At 39.1% G+C, this 16565-nt stretch overlaps 1 protein-coding gene across 5 annotated transcripts in view; it reads right to left on the reverse strand.

Annotated features, from left to right (window-relative positions):
- The window catches only part of LOC138000378 (protocadherin Fat 1-like), a 47483-nt gene that overhangs the window by 22978 nt on the left and 7940 nt on the right, over positions 1-16565 (reverse strand). For 2 of the 5 annotated variants that reach the window (XM_068846742.1, XM_068846744.1), the window contains exons 2-5: positions 16140-16205; positions 3681-8282; positions 2824-3350; positions 1800-2003 (exon numbers count right to left, since the gene is read on the reverse strand). In XM_068846742.1, the coding sequence (XP_068702843.1) occupies positions 1800-2003; positions 2824-3350; positions 3681-8259 (5310 nt within the window). In that variant the 5' untranslated portion in view covers positions 8260-8282; positions 16140-16205. Of the gene's footprint in view, positions 1-1799; positions 2004-2823; positions 3351-3680; positions 8283-8379; positions 8532-16139; positions 16206-16565 lie in introns of those variants that run through there. The other 3 variants (XM_068846743.1, XM_068846745.1, XM_068846741.1) reach the window with 2 other exon arrangements.

Here is a 16565-nt window from a genome sequence, read left to right on the forward strand (position 1 = left end):
TTTGATGCCACCTTCGATTTACTCCCGATTTTCTCGAACCAATTTGCGTTTCCCCTGGAGGTTCGAAAAATCGGGATTCCACTGTAGTTCAAAACTACTTAAACATAGCATTCATTGTTAAAGGTATTTTCGTATTTAAAAGGTAGATATGGGCATATTTTTACCCCTAAAAATTTTTCATCTGTTCGGATTCCCTAGCTGAAAGTCTAGCGATCCGAAAACTTTAGGGATCAAAACTTACCTTTTCGCAAATTTCAGCCTGAAAAAAGGCTACCGAAAATTCTAGGTGACCTTTTTAGGGTAAAAATCCGTTAAACTGGGCAATTAGACCATGTTTTAGATGTTCGAAAATCCTAGGAAGGGAGGCAAGCAAGGAATTTTAAAACAAATGTTCCGACAATTCTAGATCTCAAATCGTCTCCCGAACAGATATGTTCCGAAAATTGACATTGGGTGCCCCTGACGATTACCGTACACGTGTATATTCGGAGTATTCCTTTTCCGGAATAGCCCCAAAAGAACGCGCCCTAAAATATACTGCAATCCTGCACAAAACATGATTTTTGATTACGATAAGTTCTTTTCGGAGCGTTTTCTCAACAAAGATTGAAATAACGTACCAAAAATCAACTACAAGGTAACTAAACCATTCGTCTTGTTATTGGTACAAAAAGTTCCCTAATTGTAAAGAATGAAGATCATTCCTTCGCCGTCTGGGTGGGCGTTACACAAACAAAGTACGCGGAAAGAACATTCTAGTGAGCTATTTTAGTATTAAATCGGTGTTTTATGCTATGACATGACTACAGTATTTTCCGTCGTCTAACACACCAGTTTAAAAGTTAAAAAAAGACCAAGTTCCGTTATCTTGGATAGTGGATAACGTTTAATAACGACGAAATAATTATCTCCTCATCTTCTTCCGCCGAAGTTCTTAATAATTAATCCTTGGCTTTTTCGACAAACACCTCAAATTAATCGAATAACTAGTTTGCAGTAAATGAAAAAAAAAAAAAAGACGCCCGAGAAGTTTGTGCGTCGGTTTAGCAATATTATACAAGCAAACTTTGTACGTATGAGAAAGCCTTTTAGTTTCATTCAGGTTAAGTTGAAAATAATTATATTCACTTCACTTGATCTTTAAGTGAAAGATCACGTTGCACTCAATTTGCTTGTTTTTTTTTTCTGGTAGTCTAATCAAACAGCTGTAAAAAGCCTTGAATAAACCCAAGCTTGGATTTTTAACATTATACTTATACCTAAACACTTTGTGGGTGGCTCAAAACGAGACAAGAATGTGCAGGATGAACATTGTTATCAGAACTGTTGAACAAACAAACAAACACAACCTAGTCGAACAACCTATATTAATTTTGTTGACGTGAAAACATCTCAGTAAATTTATGTGAAAAAGTTATAATTAGAGATGTTATGACCTCAGGAGATCGGGTATCTTCACAGCATGACAGTGGAGAACTCAAACAAGTTACACAACAGTGCTTGTTGAAATTGTTCACTCCATTCCGAGAGCGTGTCTAAGATACCTAGCTAATTTTCTTTCAACGAGTGAATTATTCCCAAATCTGGGCATACAGTATGTCGCCAACCACACAGGAAAAAAATTGATGCACAAATACCACATTAATTCCACTGTACTAAAACAAATTGTTTTTTTTTTCCTTACAAAGATTCCCTTCATTTGGTTTCAAAATCAACATAGTCACCATAATGGTGTTTCATTTCTTTCAACTTTGCACCATGCCAGTATTAATTATACACATAAATAAAAACAATCCTACCTTGTTACTTATGAGTCCAGATCTTCTGTTGATCTGAAAATCTCTCCAACAAGCACTTTCTTGAGCTTTGAGCTCATAGGATACCAGACTGCCGTTAAACACCACATTTATGATGGGATATCCAGGACGAAGATTTTCCTTAATTGAAGCTTGGTACAGCGATCGTTCAAAAACTGTTGGTTTTTTGATGCCCCTGACAAAGATCTAACCAAGAAAAATAATCAAATTAAAGAAAAGGCACTAAACAGTAAATACTTTAAGCATACTATATTTATATGGCAACAAAATAAAAATTATATCGGCCAGAGTCCTTTCAAAAACAAAATAATGCACCAGAAATTGCCTTGCATTTTTGCGCCAACACCTTTTATAGCAAAACTAAGTTTTATTTTTAAAGCATTCTCTTTAACATCATTAAACACAAATTGCCGGATGAACATCAACTAGAAAACAATACTGATGCATATTTTGTCACAGTCGTTTTTGCAAACTAATGTTCCTGGAATTGACTAACATGAGGGGGCGAGTCCGGAATTGACCCCAGGCCACACTGGTGGGAGGCGATTGCCATAACCACTAAGCCACCCCTGCTCCCCAACAGTGGTCCCGAGCATAGGAAGGGAGGAGGGGTGCACGGATGGCATTATGGTGACAGCACTCATCTCCCACCAATGTGGCCTGGGAGGCAGGTGGCAATGTGGGAGGCGACTCTCACACTCGGGTGTCATATGAGGGTTGAGTTTGTTGGTTCTGTACTCTGCTCTGAGAGGATTTTCTTCTTGTACTCCAGTTTTCCCCTCTCCAAAAAAAACCCCACATTTGATTTGATTTGCATTAATAAGAACTTGATTTCAGTTTACAGTGTCCCCAATTAGTGTACCAGCGACAGAATGACTCTAGAGACAATTAAATAAAGTTCCTTTCCTTTTTCTTTCCTTTCTGATTTTATGCTGGGTGTAGTGAACTGAACTTGAATCAAATCAGCTGCTGCTTTTCCAAGAAAGAAAAAAACCAGCAAACCTACCACAACTTCTGCGTCAGCAGTCTTCGCTGGGGTTCCACAGTCTGACACCTGAACTTGAAGTTTGTACATGTGGACACTGTGGCTCAACTTTGTCGCAACCTGTAAGATCCCTGAATTTTGGTCAATGAAGAATTCACTGTTTGCATTACCAGCCTTGATTGAAAATTTTAACATTGCATTGGTGCCATCATCTTCGTCTCTTGCAAATACTCTCAGTACAGAAGCACCTGGCATAGTATCAACTTGGACTTCGGCTTCAAACTTTGATCTCAAGAAAACTGGTTTATGGTCATTGACGTCGACAACAGAAATTACAACAGAGAACAGGGTTTCTCTTGGTGGTGATCCCTTGTCGGAAGCTTTGATAATGATTGTATGCTCTTTCATATCTTCATAGTCCAGGGATTTTATGGTTTTCATTTCCCCAGTCAGGCTATCTATCTTGAACAAGGACAATGACTTGGGAATCACAGATCTCACTAAAGTATAGCGTACAGTTCCACTGGCTCCTTCATCTGGATCTTTAGCTGTCATAGAAAGTGAAATAAAAAATATAATCAAGGATTCACCCCTAACATTTCTCTACCTATACCAAAATTAATAACTGTTGTCTCATGCGCATATTTATTTAAATCCAAAACGAAAGACAGCATGTAGCCTTGGCTAAGTGTCCACGATACATGTATATATAGTGTAAAAATTATTTTTGTTAATTGGGCTTAAATCTTGGCTTTAAAGAATCAAGTCTTTATCCCTTTCCTACGTGGCCAATGTTTATTCACTTCAAATTTAAGATTGCTGGAAATCCTAATACTGCAAGACACAATAATCTAAAATAAATTAAAGAGTACATGTACCTTCAACTTTTGTGAGGGAGGTCCCTGAGGCAGCATCCTCCTTAATCTGCACCTGATACTCTGTCATCGTAGGCTGTGGCGCATTGTCATTTCTATCCAACACATCAATAACTAAGTCGGTTTTGCCAACATTGTGGTCATCGGAAGCTGCAACAACTAGGCTATATGAACTTGTTTCTTCATGGTCAAGTTTACCATTGAGTGTGACTTCTCCTGTTTCTCTGTCAATCTTGAATTTATTTCCAATGTTTCCTGCGATTATTGAATAGGACAGATAGTCGAAGTCTGAATCATCAGCTGAGATTTCTCCAACCAGTTGTCCAACATCTGCATCTTCAGCAATAGAATGCTTGTAAATTTTCTCTTGAAATATTGGCGCATTGGGGCTTGGCTCGTTCTTGATCTCTACATCAAAACCCACAGAAACAGACACAGATCTTGGTGGTGTACCACCATCTGTGACATTTACTTTGAAATGCATGTAGGTTCCTTCCTGCCATGTTTCCTTTGAAGAGATTATTCCTGTCTTCTGATCAATGGTCAACTTTCCAGCATCTTTTTCTGACAGAAGAATTCCATAAGAGAGCTCGGAATTGCTACCAATGTCCTTGTCCAGAGCTGTGACACGAAGAAATTCAGTTGGAGAAGAAGAAGCTTCTCTTTCTTTCACAATGACATAATATGTCGACTCTAAGAAATATGGGTCGTTGTCATTGTCATCAGTAACAGTGACTGTGAAAGTAATGCTGGCAAACTGCGGTGATGTCTTCCCATTAGAAACTCTCACAGTTAGCTCGTAATGGTCTTTCTCCTCACGGTCAAGAGACTTTGTGGTTGTAATAACGCCTGTTTTTCTATCAATAGTAAATTTGCCATTTTCATTTCCATTGACAATGGAAAATTCCAAGTTAGACCCATCAGTGCCAGGATCATGGGCTTCGACACGAACAACAGACTCCCCTGACGGGGCGTTTTCTTGGACAGTGGGATAGTACAGAGGAGGATTAAAGAAGGGTGGATCATCTATTGTTGGCAAAACAGTTATCAACATGGGGATGTTGGTATATAGTGGATTTATCTCACCATCCTTTGCTTGAATATTAAGCCAGTAGTGGTCTGCATCCTTACGATGAAGTACTTTTGTGGTCCTTAAAATGGAAGTTTCTGCATCTATTTTGAACTTGTCCATCCCGGTACCATCAATTACAGCATAGCCAATAAACCAAGAGTCTAAGTCAGAAGCCCTCAGTTTCAGAACAGACGTTGCTGAAGGTTGGTTCTCTAACACACTTGCTTGTAAAACAGGCCCTCCTTTGAAAACTGGTGCAAAGTTGTTCTCGTTAACATCAAGAATATTCACTATGACACTTCCATATGATGATAGGGATTGATTCCCCTTATCACTGACCTTGACTGTCAAGTTGTAAACTTTCTGCCACTCATAGTCAACTTGCCGACGCAGCCTGATTACACCACTACTTGGGTCAATTTTGAATTTCTTGACACTATCCACAAAAGAAAATTGCAATTCACCTTCTAATCCTGTGTCGGGATCTTCAGCCGTAACTGTGGCTACCACACTCTCATCTGGGAGGTCTTCTGGAATGGACACATTGAAGCTTCGTGGAATAATAGTGGGTGCATTGTCATTTACGTCAATTACCTTAACAGTGACTTTTACTGGGGTCATTTTTTGGGATACTCTAGCATTGTCGAAGGCCTGAACTTCAATGTCATATGTCTCATGTTCTTCGTAATCAAGAAAAGTCGCAACAGAAAGTCGACCTGTTCTTGAATCAATACGGAACTTTCCACCAAAGTCATTTAATACTGTATAGCTTACTAACCCATTACTGCCTTCATCGCTGTCTGTTGCCTTCAGGATCAAAACAGTTTGCCCACGTGTAATGTTTTCCAATAGATCGATCTCATATCTTTCTTTCTCGAAAACAGGTGAGTTGTCGTTGACATCAAGCACATTTATATGCATTACTGTAAAGGTTGCTTTGCGTGACAAGCCACAATCTGATGCTGATATATTCAAAGTGTACCGAGGCACCTTTTCTCTATCTAGTGGCAATGCGACGTAAAGAACTCCGGTGTGCATGTCTATGTCAAATGAACTACCAGTGTTACCACTTACTATGGAGAACAAAATCATTCCATCAAAACCTTGGTCTTTATCGGTGGTGGTAAATATTGTGACCGTAGTATCAACAGCAACATCTTCACTGACACTTATCTCAGATTCGGGTGACTGAAACTCGGGATAAAACATGTTTTCTGCCTTTGCAGGAGCTTTCTCATTAGAAGAAAAGAAAGGCTGCATGTTGCCTTGCTTCTTCACCTGTTCCTTGGCTTTGGCATAATCTGGAAAATACCGGCATTTAGCTTTCACATAATTAGTAAATCCCACTGCAGAAGCACTGGAAACAATATCGATTTTCAGTTGAACAGGAGATTTGGATGTCTGGATTGTATCGGTTACTGTAGCATACAGTTTGAATGATGACACCTGCGCTTCTCTAAGTGACTTGGATACTCGCAATTCTCCACTGTTGAGATCTATGGAAAACGTCTGTCCTAGATTTCCTGATGGTTCAATAGAATACTCGAGAGTGTCTTGAGAATCGATGTCAGTGTCAATTGCACTGAGTGTAATCAGTACTGTTCCAATTGGAGCATTTTGTGCAACTTTCAGGTCACAACTAAAATATTCGAATACAGGAAAGTTGTCATTCCAAGCCTTAATTCTAATGTGCACATAAGTCTCTGTCTCTCTTCGAAATGGTGTTCCAAAGTCTGATGCCCGCACCTTTAGAGTGATGTGCTCTGGAAGTCCCATATCACGATCCAGAGATGTCAGCGCTGTGATATCTCCAGTTTCAGCGTCAATGGAAAATGGTACATACTCAGTGTTTGTGATCATGAATTGTATTTTTCCATTATTCCCAGCATCTTGATCCACTGCAGTAACTGTGAGTAGCTTGACGCCAGGGTTTTGATCTTCAAAGATCTCAGTGGAGTAAGATGATTTGTCAAATACTGGATCATGGTCATTAGCATCCACAATCTCAACAGACACCTTCACACTGGTCATTTGCATCGGACTTCCATCATCAAAAGCTCGCACGTCAAATTCGTAAATCGATTTTGACTCGTAATCCAAGTTGACAGCAGTTGTAATTAATCCACTGTAAGGATCGATCAAAAAACTGTGACTGTCGGGACCCCCGAGTGCATAGTACACTTGACCATTTTTGCCAACGTCCTTGTCAAACGCTAAAACACGAATGACGGAGGAACGTAACGGTGCAAGCTCTGAAATCTTGGCCTCGTATTTGTTTTGAGTAAAGTTTGGCGCCAAATCGTTGGTGTCCTCTACCACAATATATAACGTAACCGTTCCATTCCGAGGCGGGTTGCCGTTGTCAAAGGCAGTTAAAACCAGCTTAATACCATCAGGGTATTTTTCCCGATCCAATGGTCGCACAACCTCCACAAAGAATTCGTCCTCTGCTTCATTCGAGCGCCTCAATCTAAAATTACCGTCCGAATTCCCAGCGGTAATTCGAACCTTGTTGATTTCCCCATAACTTCCGTAATCTTGATCGGAAACGCGAACAAGTCCACAACGCAAACCAGATTCTCCCTCCGTAACCTTTCCCATCTGCGATATGACTTTAATCTCCGGTGAAAACCTGTTGACTGGTCGAACAGTGATCGTTAAATTATGGTTTTTAGCCGCTGAAGTACTGGAACGCGACAAGGAACGATCTCTTACAGCAACAAGCAATTCATAGTTTTTTCGTTTCTTCCGACCGGCCAGCGAACGGGTCACCGTTACAACGCCAGAATGGGGGTCTATTGCGAAGAAAGACGATTTCGTTTCTGGTCGAATGGAGTAGTAAAGCCATCCATCGGGGCCAATGTCGGCATCACTAGCGCTCACTGTAGCGATTGAGGTGTGCATTGGAATGTCTTCGTCTATCGTGACATGCTGGTAAAGACGAGAAAACAGCGGAGGGTTGTCATTCCGGTCCGTAACGCTAACATTCACTCGAGTCTCATCCAACGTTGCTCTCGTCTCTGAATCTTGAGCCTCGATAATAAGCAAATAATTTCCAATACTTTCACGATTTAATAATGTCCTGGTTTTTATGTCCATAAAGACGAAATCCTTCAAGCGTGTCGCACTCACTGTGAATGCAATGTTGTCATTGCCTCCTTTTATAACAAATGCTACTTTTCTCTCTTCGGGGGCATAAACGCCCATTTTTAAGTCACATTTAACTTTCGTCCCAGGTGAGGTTATTTCCGGAACAGTTGCCTGGTATAATTTTCTTTCAGTGGTAAATTTGTTAGGCGAACGAAACTCCACAGAGAAGGTTGGTACAATATCGGCGACGGCCGAACTAGGACGGCCTTGCCTCGCGCGCTGATCTCCAAGTCTCATAGAAGTTTGATTTTCATTTTGCGAACTTTCCTCTGCTTTCTCTAAAAGTTCATCAGCAATGATTTCCATATAAAAGAAAGCGACAAGGATCACACAGGCCAAAAATCCACCCTGTAACTTCATTTTGGATTGCACGCGTTAATCACCTGCGTGAACACAAAAAAACAAAGCCAAAAGTGATTATACAGCGAAAAGATAACTAATTAGTGCCTCCAGATTTGTTTAGTCAAGAATCGTTCGTACCGGTTAATGGCCTATTCATTCACAGATGCCTTAAGCTTGTCTTTCCTTTCCCGATACCTAACAACATACAGAGCGCTTCAACACGTGTTAATTGCTGAAAATGCAGCGTTCCGGGCATGTTCGTTTCAAGAAAACCTGCGCGTGATTGAAATGAATGGCGAGAAATTGACATATTCCCTTGGGACATCCTAAAACAACAGGGTGCCTAACGGACAGGAAATGACAAGTGTCGCCATAGAGACAAAGCTCTTCCGATGCTAATTTCGTTCTTCAAGAGGTTGCATAACTATCATTCCCTGTCTCCAACATCGTTCTGGTTTAATTTCCTTTTGAAGTTCGAGTGTGTTTTATATTAGTGTGCCATCTGCGATAGTTTTGTACCAAAATCACTCGAATACTACAAGTTTGACCCTAATAGTTTTATTGACTGTCAACATCTTGTCAGTTAAAAGCAGTTGTGGTTTCTTTTCCCTTGCGTGTCATCATGAAATGATTGTCATTACAAGCCAATTATTGTCTTTCGACTACTTCACCAACAAAGCTATCATTGATGCCGATTTTTCAACGCTCAAAATAGCGAAATTCAGACAATTCAATCGTCGCACCACAGCTGTTTTAGCCCCGATTTTCTTTTCACGTGATTTTAGAAGACATGTTACCAGCTTGGAATTTGTCATCGTAAAACAATTAAAAGTATTAGAAAAAGATTTTAGAGATAAGCAAAGAGCAAACTGTGTTGAAGTACTATTCTAGCTGCTCACGCAAAAGAGATTAGATACTTTTAAACTAGCACGAGGCTTCCTGCTGCTCAACACTACACAGCCTTCTCTTTGTTATATATAAACAGTTTTCGCAAAAAGACTGGTGAGCTGGCCGTCTGAAATCTGTGGCATTTTCCTGAAAAGGAGATTCCAGATTTTCAGTATCCGTTTAAATATATCAGACACATACGTCAATTTGGTCAGGAAGGCATTTTTTCTTTGTTTGCACCCACTTGAAACTCTTAAGCCAGACTAAATAGCGGTGCCTTTTTAGAGAAGCCAAGTGGAAAACCAGAGAAATGAATATCAGCCTAACATCAGTGACAAAAATAGGTCGAGTTCCCTTTTCGTCTTCGATTAATTTCCTCTAAAATGTTCGCGCAGATTCCTCTAGCACCTAAACTGCTCTAAAGCACATGATTCACTAATCCAATTTCTGAGCTTGCAAAGGTACATATCGAGAATATTAATTTCGAGAAAAATCCCGAAGAATACACATTCTATTTTCCGAGTTTGGATTTGGCAACGTTTTCGGAAAGCCCCTTAAATTTCCTTACGTTAAACCAGCCTGATTTTTATCTGGAGATTTTGACACTGCTCTTAAGGCTTTATATGCCAAAGAGGTTTTTGATTTCTATACCCTATTTTGTCTTAAAATAAATACCACCATGATTCACTATTTGGCTGTAAAGGATCCTAAACACGCAAGTCCGCAATATAAAGGTCATTTCACGACGGCGGATTTCTCACCACTAGACGGATCAAATAAACGAGAAAAAACTGAAAGTCATTAAGTGGGTGTTCGGAGAACTACATCGCACACGCCTGTAACCGACCAGTAAAATCAATATCTGCCACATAGCCGAACCAAAGGTCACTGTTTATTAAAACACAAATTTGTCCTCAAGCTAAGCGCCTTAATTTACACAAGATCTGAACAGATCTGTATATGAATCATTCGAAGTCTTACAAAGGCCCCCTAATCAAATTTGTCCTTGTGAAAAAAGACAATTATTGTAACACGAGCCGAGGCCACACAATTCCGTTATGTCTCTCGTGATTAATGATTTCCTTATGTACGCTTAAACGCGTATTAAACTTGGTTTCGGAATTTGGCCGTTCGGGCCGTTAGAAAAATCAACAAAGTCATTAAACGCAGATTGAAGCATTCTACCAGGAGAAAAAAGTACAAGGTGTCGAGTGATGATCAAGCTTAAAAGTGGAATTCCGATAACCAAATTATACAGGGGCACCCAACGAGAATATAGTTCAAAACCACTTAACATAGCATTGTTCAACGTAGTTTGGTATTCCAACGGTAGATATAGGTATATTTTTATTCCCTAAAAAATTGTTATCTGTTCGGGTTTCCTAGCTGAAAGTCTAGTGATCCGAAGATTATAGGGATCAAAACTTACCTTTTCGAAAATTTCAGCGAGAAAAAAGGCTCCCGAAAATTCTAGGTGACCTTTTTAGGGTAAAAATCCGTTAAAAATGGGCAATTATATCATTTTTTAGATGTTCGAAAATCCTAGGACAGGCAGGCAAGCAAGAAATTTTAGAACAAATGTTCCGAAAATTCTAGATCTCAAATCGTCTTCCGAACAGATATTTTCCGAAAATTGACATTGGGTGCGGCCCCTGATTATACCGCAGTCAACTAGAAGAACTTTAGAGCTAAAGTGTATTTGGTGGAAAGTCAAGATTTCGAGTCACGGCAGACCGGTTAGCGGACCAGTTGGTCAGCTAACTGAGCATCGTGCTACTGTACGGCAGGTTGCAATTATGTCTCAATTTTGGCAATGCGGCCCAATTTTGGCATCCAACAGTTACACAAGTGTAGTCTAAGCCTTTGCTACTACAGTTCGAACAATAAGCTAAGGGGACAAATTGCGATGGCAATTGATCTTAGAAAAGGGTTCCACTGCCTGCCACATGAACTGATTTGGGAGAGGCTCGAATTCTTCTCACGACAAAGTTCTTGTTGTGTAGCTACCCTTTAGGGAGTAAAGTTGGTTCACAGTTGGCGGCTATGGTCAGTAGCTAGGGGTCCGGCCTTAGCATCCATTTCACGTCTAATCTAAAATTATTTATGCAAATGTACAAGCTCATAAATTAGGCCGATGACGTAGAGATTTTCATCTTAGGCCAACACTAAGCTTTTGTAACAGCAAAACGGAACGCGGGCAAGTCAACAGAAGTAACAGGTTTTTGTTCTGGGCAATATGTTTAAATTATTAAGTTTTCTACGCGACAATAGGCTCAAATTTGGTGTCAACGTCAAGAAGACTTTTCTCGCAAAGTTTGATGACAAGTAAACGGACTGACTAAGCGAAATAGTACTTTGATTTGCAGGATCAACGCGGAATTGAACTTCATAACTCCTTTACTTTGCCCCAACCTTGCAAACAGTGCAAATGGCGGCCAACTTTGTTGGACAAGAAATTGAGAGAGTCCCGGGCAGGTTCTGCAAGTACCGGAGCAGAAATTACGTAAAACAAAAGAAAGAAAAGACAGAAAACAAAACAACTCCAAATAATGACTTATCTCAAGTGACCAAAAACACAATGCTTTTCGGTACCTGCAGAAAGACCCGAGTCCTGAGATATGTCCCTTAATTTTAAAGACAAATTTTCATATTATCCAACTAATTTGGAGAGGCTTACGCAATTCGTTGACGAGGCGTTGGTTTCCAATAAGACAGATATTCTCAAGGAAAGCGCCGTTAAACATCAGCCATTTTTGAGTGATAATTTACGAAGTAAAAATGTCTTATTCCTTCTCAAGGCGAGCAGCACCAAGTATGGACTAAATTGGTACTGTTATTACGCATTAAACTAACCCTGGAATACGCTACCAGAGAACGTACGCTAAATAGCTGGAAACTTGTAATCAATCTTCATGGCTCGAGGACCTAATATTTTTAACTTTAAAATTGTTGAGTCGGCTTTCCTTGGTTTGTAATCTTGACTATTATAGTAATTTTGAACCATTTTGATTATCGTACCGATACAGTAGATAACACTGTGTACTTTATGCGTTTATTGGTTATAATGGTTAGTTTCTGTAAAGTAACCCTGTTAGATAAGTATATTCAAAGTTGTGTATTCTTCAGTATGATACAGATCTCAAACGTTTGTATTTTACTTACCAGCTAGCAGGATTCAGAGCTCTTAAAACAGCTCGAAGGAAACGTGCTCTTTTCCCGGGCGGCAGTGCATGCAACCAACCCACTTTATATCATCTTAAAACAAGGAGTAGGGCGGAGCCTGCGAGGTGATCGTTTTCATCCAAGAAGGTGAAAGGGTATCGATGAAAAAGCGGAACGTTTCTCTTCGGTTATTTAAGAACCTTTTGTGTTTGTCCCGACTGACATGATCGTAGTCCTTTTCGCACAGCGTCTAAAGTCAGATTTCATTTTATGACTTCGAATTCAATGCTATTTTTGACAAGGTTGAATCATAGCCCAGCTTTTGATAAGAAGTTTTGCTAAATGTAAAAACTGATCCAAACATGCAGTGTTTCCATTTTCGATAAATTTGCAACAGTCTCTTGACTTGACAAGGCTGTTGAGAAACATCCATTCATAGGGTCAAAAGGTGGGATCACAAGGCCTGCATTTTCCAGCAATCATTTCTGCCAAGGCCTTAATTAATTTCTAGACATTGCTGTCTTTAAAAAATCCTTTAGCGAGTAGTTTGGAGAAAATGATTGCGTGGACTTTATGTTTTATGCAAATCACTATACCATACGGTTTCATAGCATCGGACCACAATTCGATTTACGATTTCATCAATGCAGCCGTTCATTATTGACACCGTTTGGCACTGACGAGTCCCACAAGAATGAGAAATCCTCTCATTAAAAAAAATTGATTTATTAAGACAAAATTCGATATATAAATACCATATCATCATTCTTCTAGCTCTGCAGTTGGTTAAAATATCCCAACTGATTCAAGTTGTTCCAGCTAGTTCCCCCTTCCAGCTTTAACTGCTTTCTTTTTCTCTAATATTTATTCTTTGAAGCAATACTCTATAACCAAATTAATAATTATAATTATTTGTTAAATTGTATTTCCTTTACCATTCATATTTTCAATTTGGGGCACCTACTCGATTAGTCTCTACTATTTTAGGTGTCCCAAACTTACACACAACTGTTGTATTTTTAGAGTGTTTCTTTGTAATTATTATTCCTTATTCATTGCTTTTCTTATCTTTTTCTTGTAAATATGTATATATATATCTATATATCTATTTCTTTTTTTCGTGTGACTCTAGAATTAAAAAAATTGAAATTGAAAAATTGAATTGAATTGAACTACTACTTTATGAGCCAAACTATATTTGTCCTGGGTGCTTATTACAACCGTATTCTTGTCACTATATAAATGGGTTCAAACTCTGGTATTTTACTTAGAAGGCACTGAGGATTTACAACTGCCCCCTGGACAGAATTAATGGTAGACAAGCCATATAAGTCGTTCTGGTGACACGGTGACCGTGGGAATCTTCCAAACAGTTGTGAATGTCACTGTGAGCATTTGTCTGGATGGAGGATGAACGTATTTCATTCCATAACTTCGAATTCAGTTTCGAATACGTGTTGAATCATAGTTTGTGATACGAATTTTACTACATCTTGAAAACTGAGCTTAACAATGTTTCCATTTGTGCTACATTTGAAACCTTCCTGTAAACATGTCCGGCTATTGGGGTGATTTCTTGTTGAAAAATACATCCATTCATGATGTCAAAAGTTCGGAGACACCTCCTCCATAACCACTCCTCTGTCATTCATTAGGTCAAGGGCCAGACGATCCGCCGCGCGCATATCGTATGATAATAATAGGCCTTTTCAGATATATTAAAATTCAGCTTGAAAGAGAGGTTTAGAGGACAAAGACAAAGGAAAGTGGATGACATATAAATATTTTTCTCAAATCATTAATCATTCATAACGATATCATCAAACCATGAAACGCCAATTTCGTCACGTGCATGTGGTTTGAAACCCCGGTGAAACACTGGAATGACGCGCTATGCATGAGTTTCATGTAATATCAAACCCTAGAGTTGGATAAAGCATCAAACTCTAGTAAAGTCATTTCTTAATTTAAATATTAATAACACGTATTTGAATACTTAAAACAAAGACACCAACATTTATTTTTGTAACGAGTGGACTTTGGCACGGCATTTTCCACCAACTTGGCCTCTTCATTGGCTGACATTTGCTTGCCGAAAACGTGATAAGGCCATTGCAGAAGAGAATGAAGAATTCAAAATTAACCCTTGATTTTATAATCATCCACAGCATTGTGATAACAATGGTGACACCCTTTCTGAAAAGGCAAATCACCATAACAATACAATTTTTCGTAACAACAAACTTGCCGACACGGTGAAAATTTCGTGAATATTTCCGTTTTCTTTTTTTCCTGAGGGGCGATTGAAGATCCCATTTCAAAAACTCGTGCATCCTGTTTCATCTGGGTTTCTCGTGTTTGGAAACCCTGATAAAACACTCACACTCGTGTTTGAAATAGGACTTCACATTCATCCGAACGTGTTTCAATTGTTTTTGTCATCACTGTCTCACTATCAAGCTGAATCAGTTTCTTAACATTCCGAGGTCTTTGGAAGATCCTTGACTGAGAAGTTTCTAGAAATTGCTTGTGTAAACATTTTGCCTATGTCTATCGCCTTAAAAATTATTTGCTTTTTGGTTATTTCTGCCATAAGGTTTCATCCTACCATACTATATACGTTTACCATAGGGTTACGTAATATCGGACAACGGATATTTTTGGTTGATATGTCATCACGTTCGTTCGGGATTTTGATTATGGCAAATTAGATTATAAGTGCTTAAACTCAAGAATCGTTTGAGATCATTCGATACGAGAAAGTTGCATTTATAGCGGAAGGAAACTTGTAAGGCGTCTTTGTACCACACAATAGTTTGGCTCGTTTAGCTTTGAAACAAAGCAGATGTAATTTGACTGAAAAGTTGGAGCAAGTGCTTTCTTTGACTTTTTACCTCATATAAAAACTACTTGCCTTTCAGTTTCGTTTACCACACGGTTTCACTGTATCGGACTGTATGTTTATAGAGGAGATTTTCTCAAGTCAGAAAAGTTAGACTATAACATGAAATGCCTTTACAAACCCTTCAAAGAAAACAAGAAGCTCTTCAAAAAAGAAAGCATTTTTCTCCTCTGCATATTCTTATGAGTAAGACAGGAAGAAACATAAAAATGTTTTAGCCGACTTCCTTAGATTTTTCATGTTTCTCTTAGTCGTACATGGAAACGTCCGACATACATTCAGTGAATCCTCCATTATTTGTGTGTAACTTATATAAAATGAGCATTGCCAGTTTGCAAGCTATTGAATACTGGTTTAATATAGCAAGAAATTGCCCATAAAACCAATTAATTGGGACTCGATTTTTTTTCTCGCAAGGACAGTCTAAAGTTACAAATAAATACGAAATGACATAACTTTGAATTTTTCAACAGTTTTTGTCTTCATCTCTTCAAGCTAACCGAAAATCATTCAGATTATTTTATGATCCATCTATTTGTGCGGTCGTTTCGTTTATTTCGTGAAATGTTCTTAGAGCATGTGTTCACATGTTGGTTTTTGCTGTCAACCTTCCAAGTACAAACTATGTTTTGGTTGGCAAATTGTCAAACCTCAGTTTCAACTGAGTTATCGCGACTGTCTCATGGGACACCATCTTCAAAGGGGAAAGCACTGATAGGCAATACGTGGAAGTGACCAAACGGAACTGAATGCTGTTCACAACAATATTCAGGAGAAGGCAGTTGGGCAGTGCTTCCTACCAATATGGCCTGGGTTCGTTTTCCCGAGACTTGGCGTCTCATGTGGGTTGAGTTTGTTGGTTCTCTACTCTCTCGACCCTCTGCTCTTATCTCTCTAGTGTGCAAGAGCCTGGGCTACAGCTCTGAATAATGGTAAAATCACTAACCTCGTCTTTTCTAGGTTTCGAGAAAGTATATGAATCTGTTCCTCGCAGTTCCCTGATATATCAGATCTAAGAGTGTAGAGGATAGATCATAAATAGGCTCAGTGATTTCTTAGCCGATACTTGCCAGCGTGTATTAGATTGATGGCCTTAATTGAACTGTACTCTGGATGGGTGAAGGTATCTTATGGTGTACCTCACGGAGAAGAAACGTTTCTCTTTCTTAATGCTATTGCACGCAATTGGAGCGTACATTTGGCAAATAGTCACATGCTATACACTATGGTTCGTCCAAATATCTAATATGCTTGTCCTGTCTGGAATCCGTACCAACAGAAATTATTCGACAACCTCAAATACTTAAAATACCCTGCATACCTATTTCTAGATTGAATTCCGTATGCTCAGTCCAGCTGGCTACAATAACAG

Source organism: Montipora foliosa, chromosome 4 (assembly GCF_036669935.1).
Source record: "Montipora foliosa isolate CH-2021 chromosome 4, ASM3666993v2, whole genome shotgun sequence".
In the NCBI taxonomy this organism is placed as follows: domain Eukaryota; kingdom Metazoa; phylum Cnidaria; class Anthozoa; order Scleractinia; family Acroporidae; genus Montipora; species Montipora foliosa.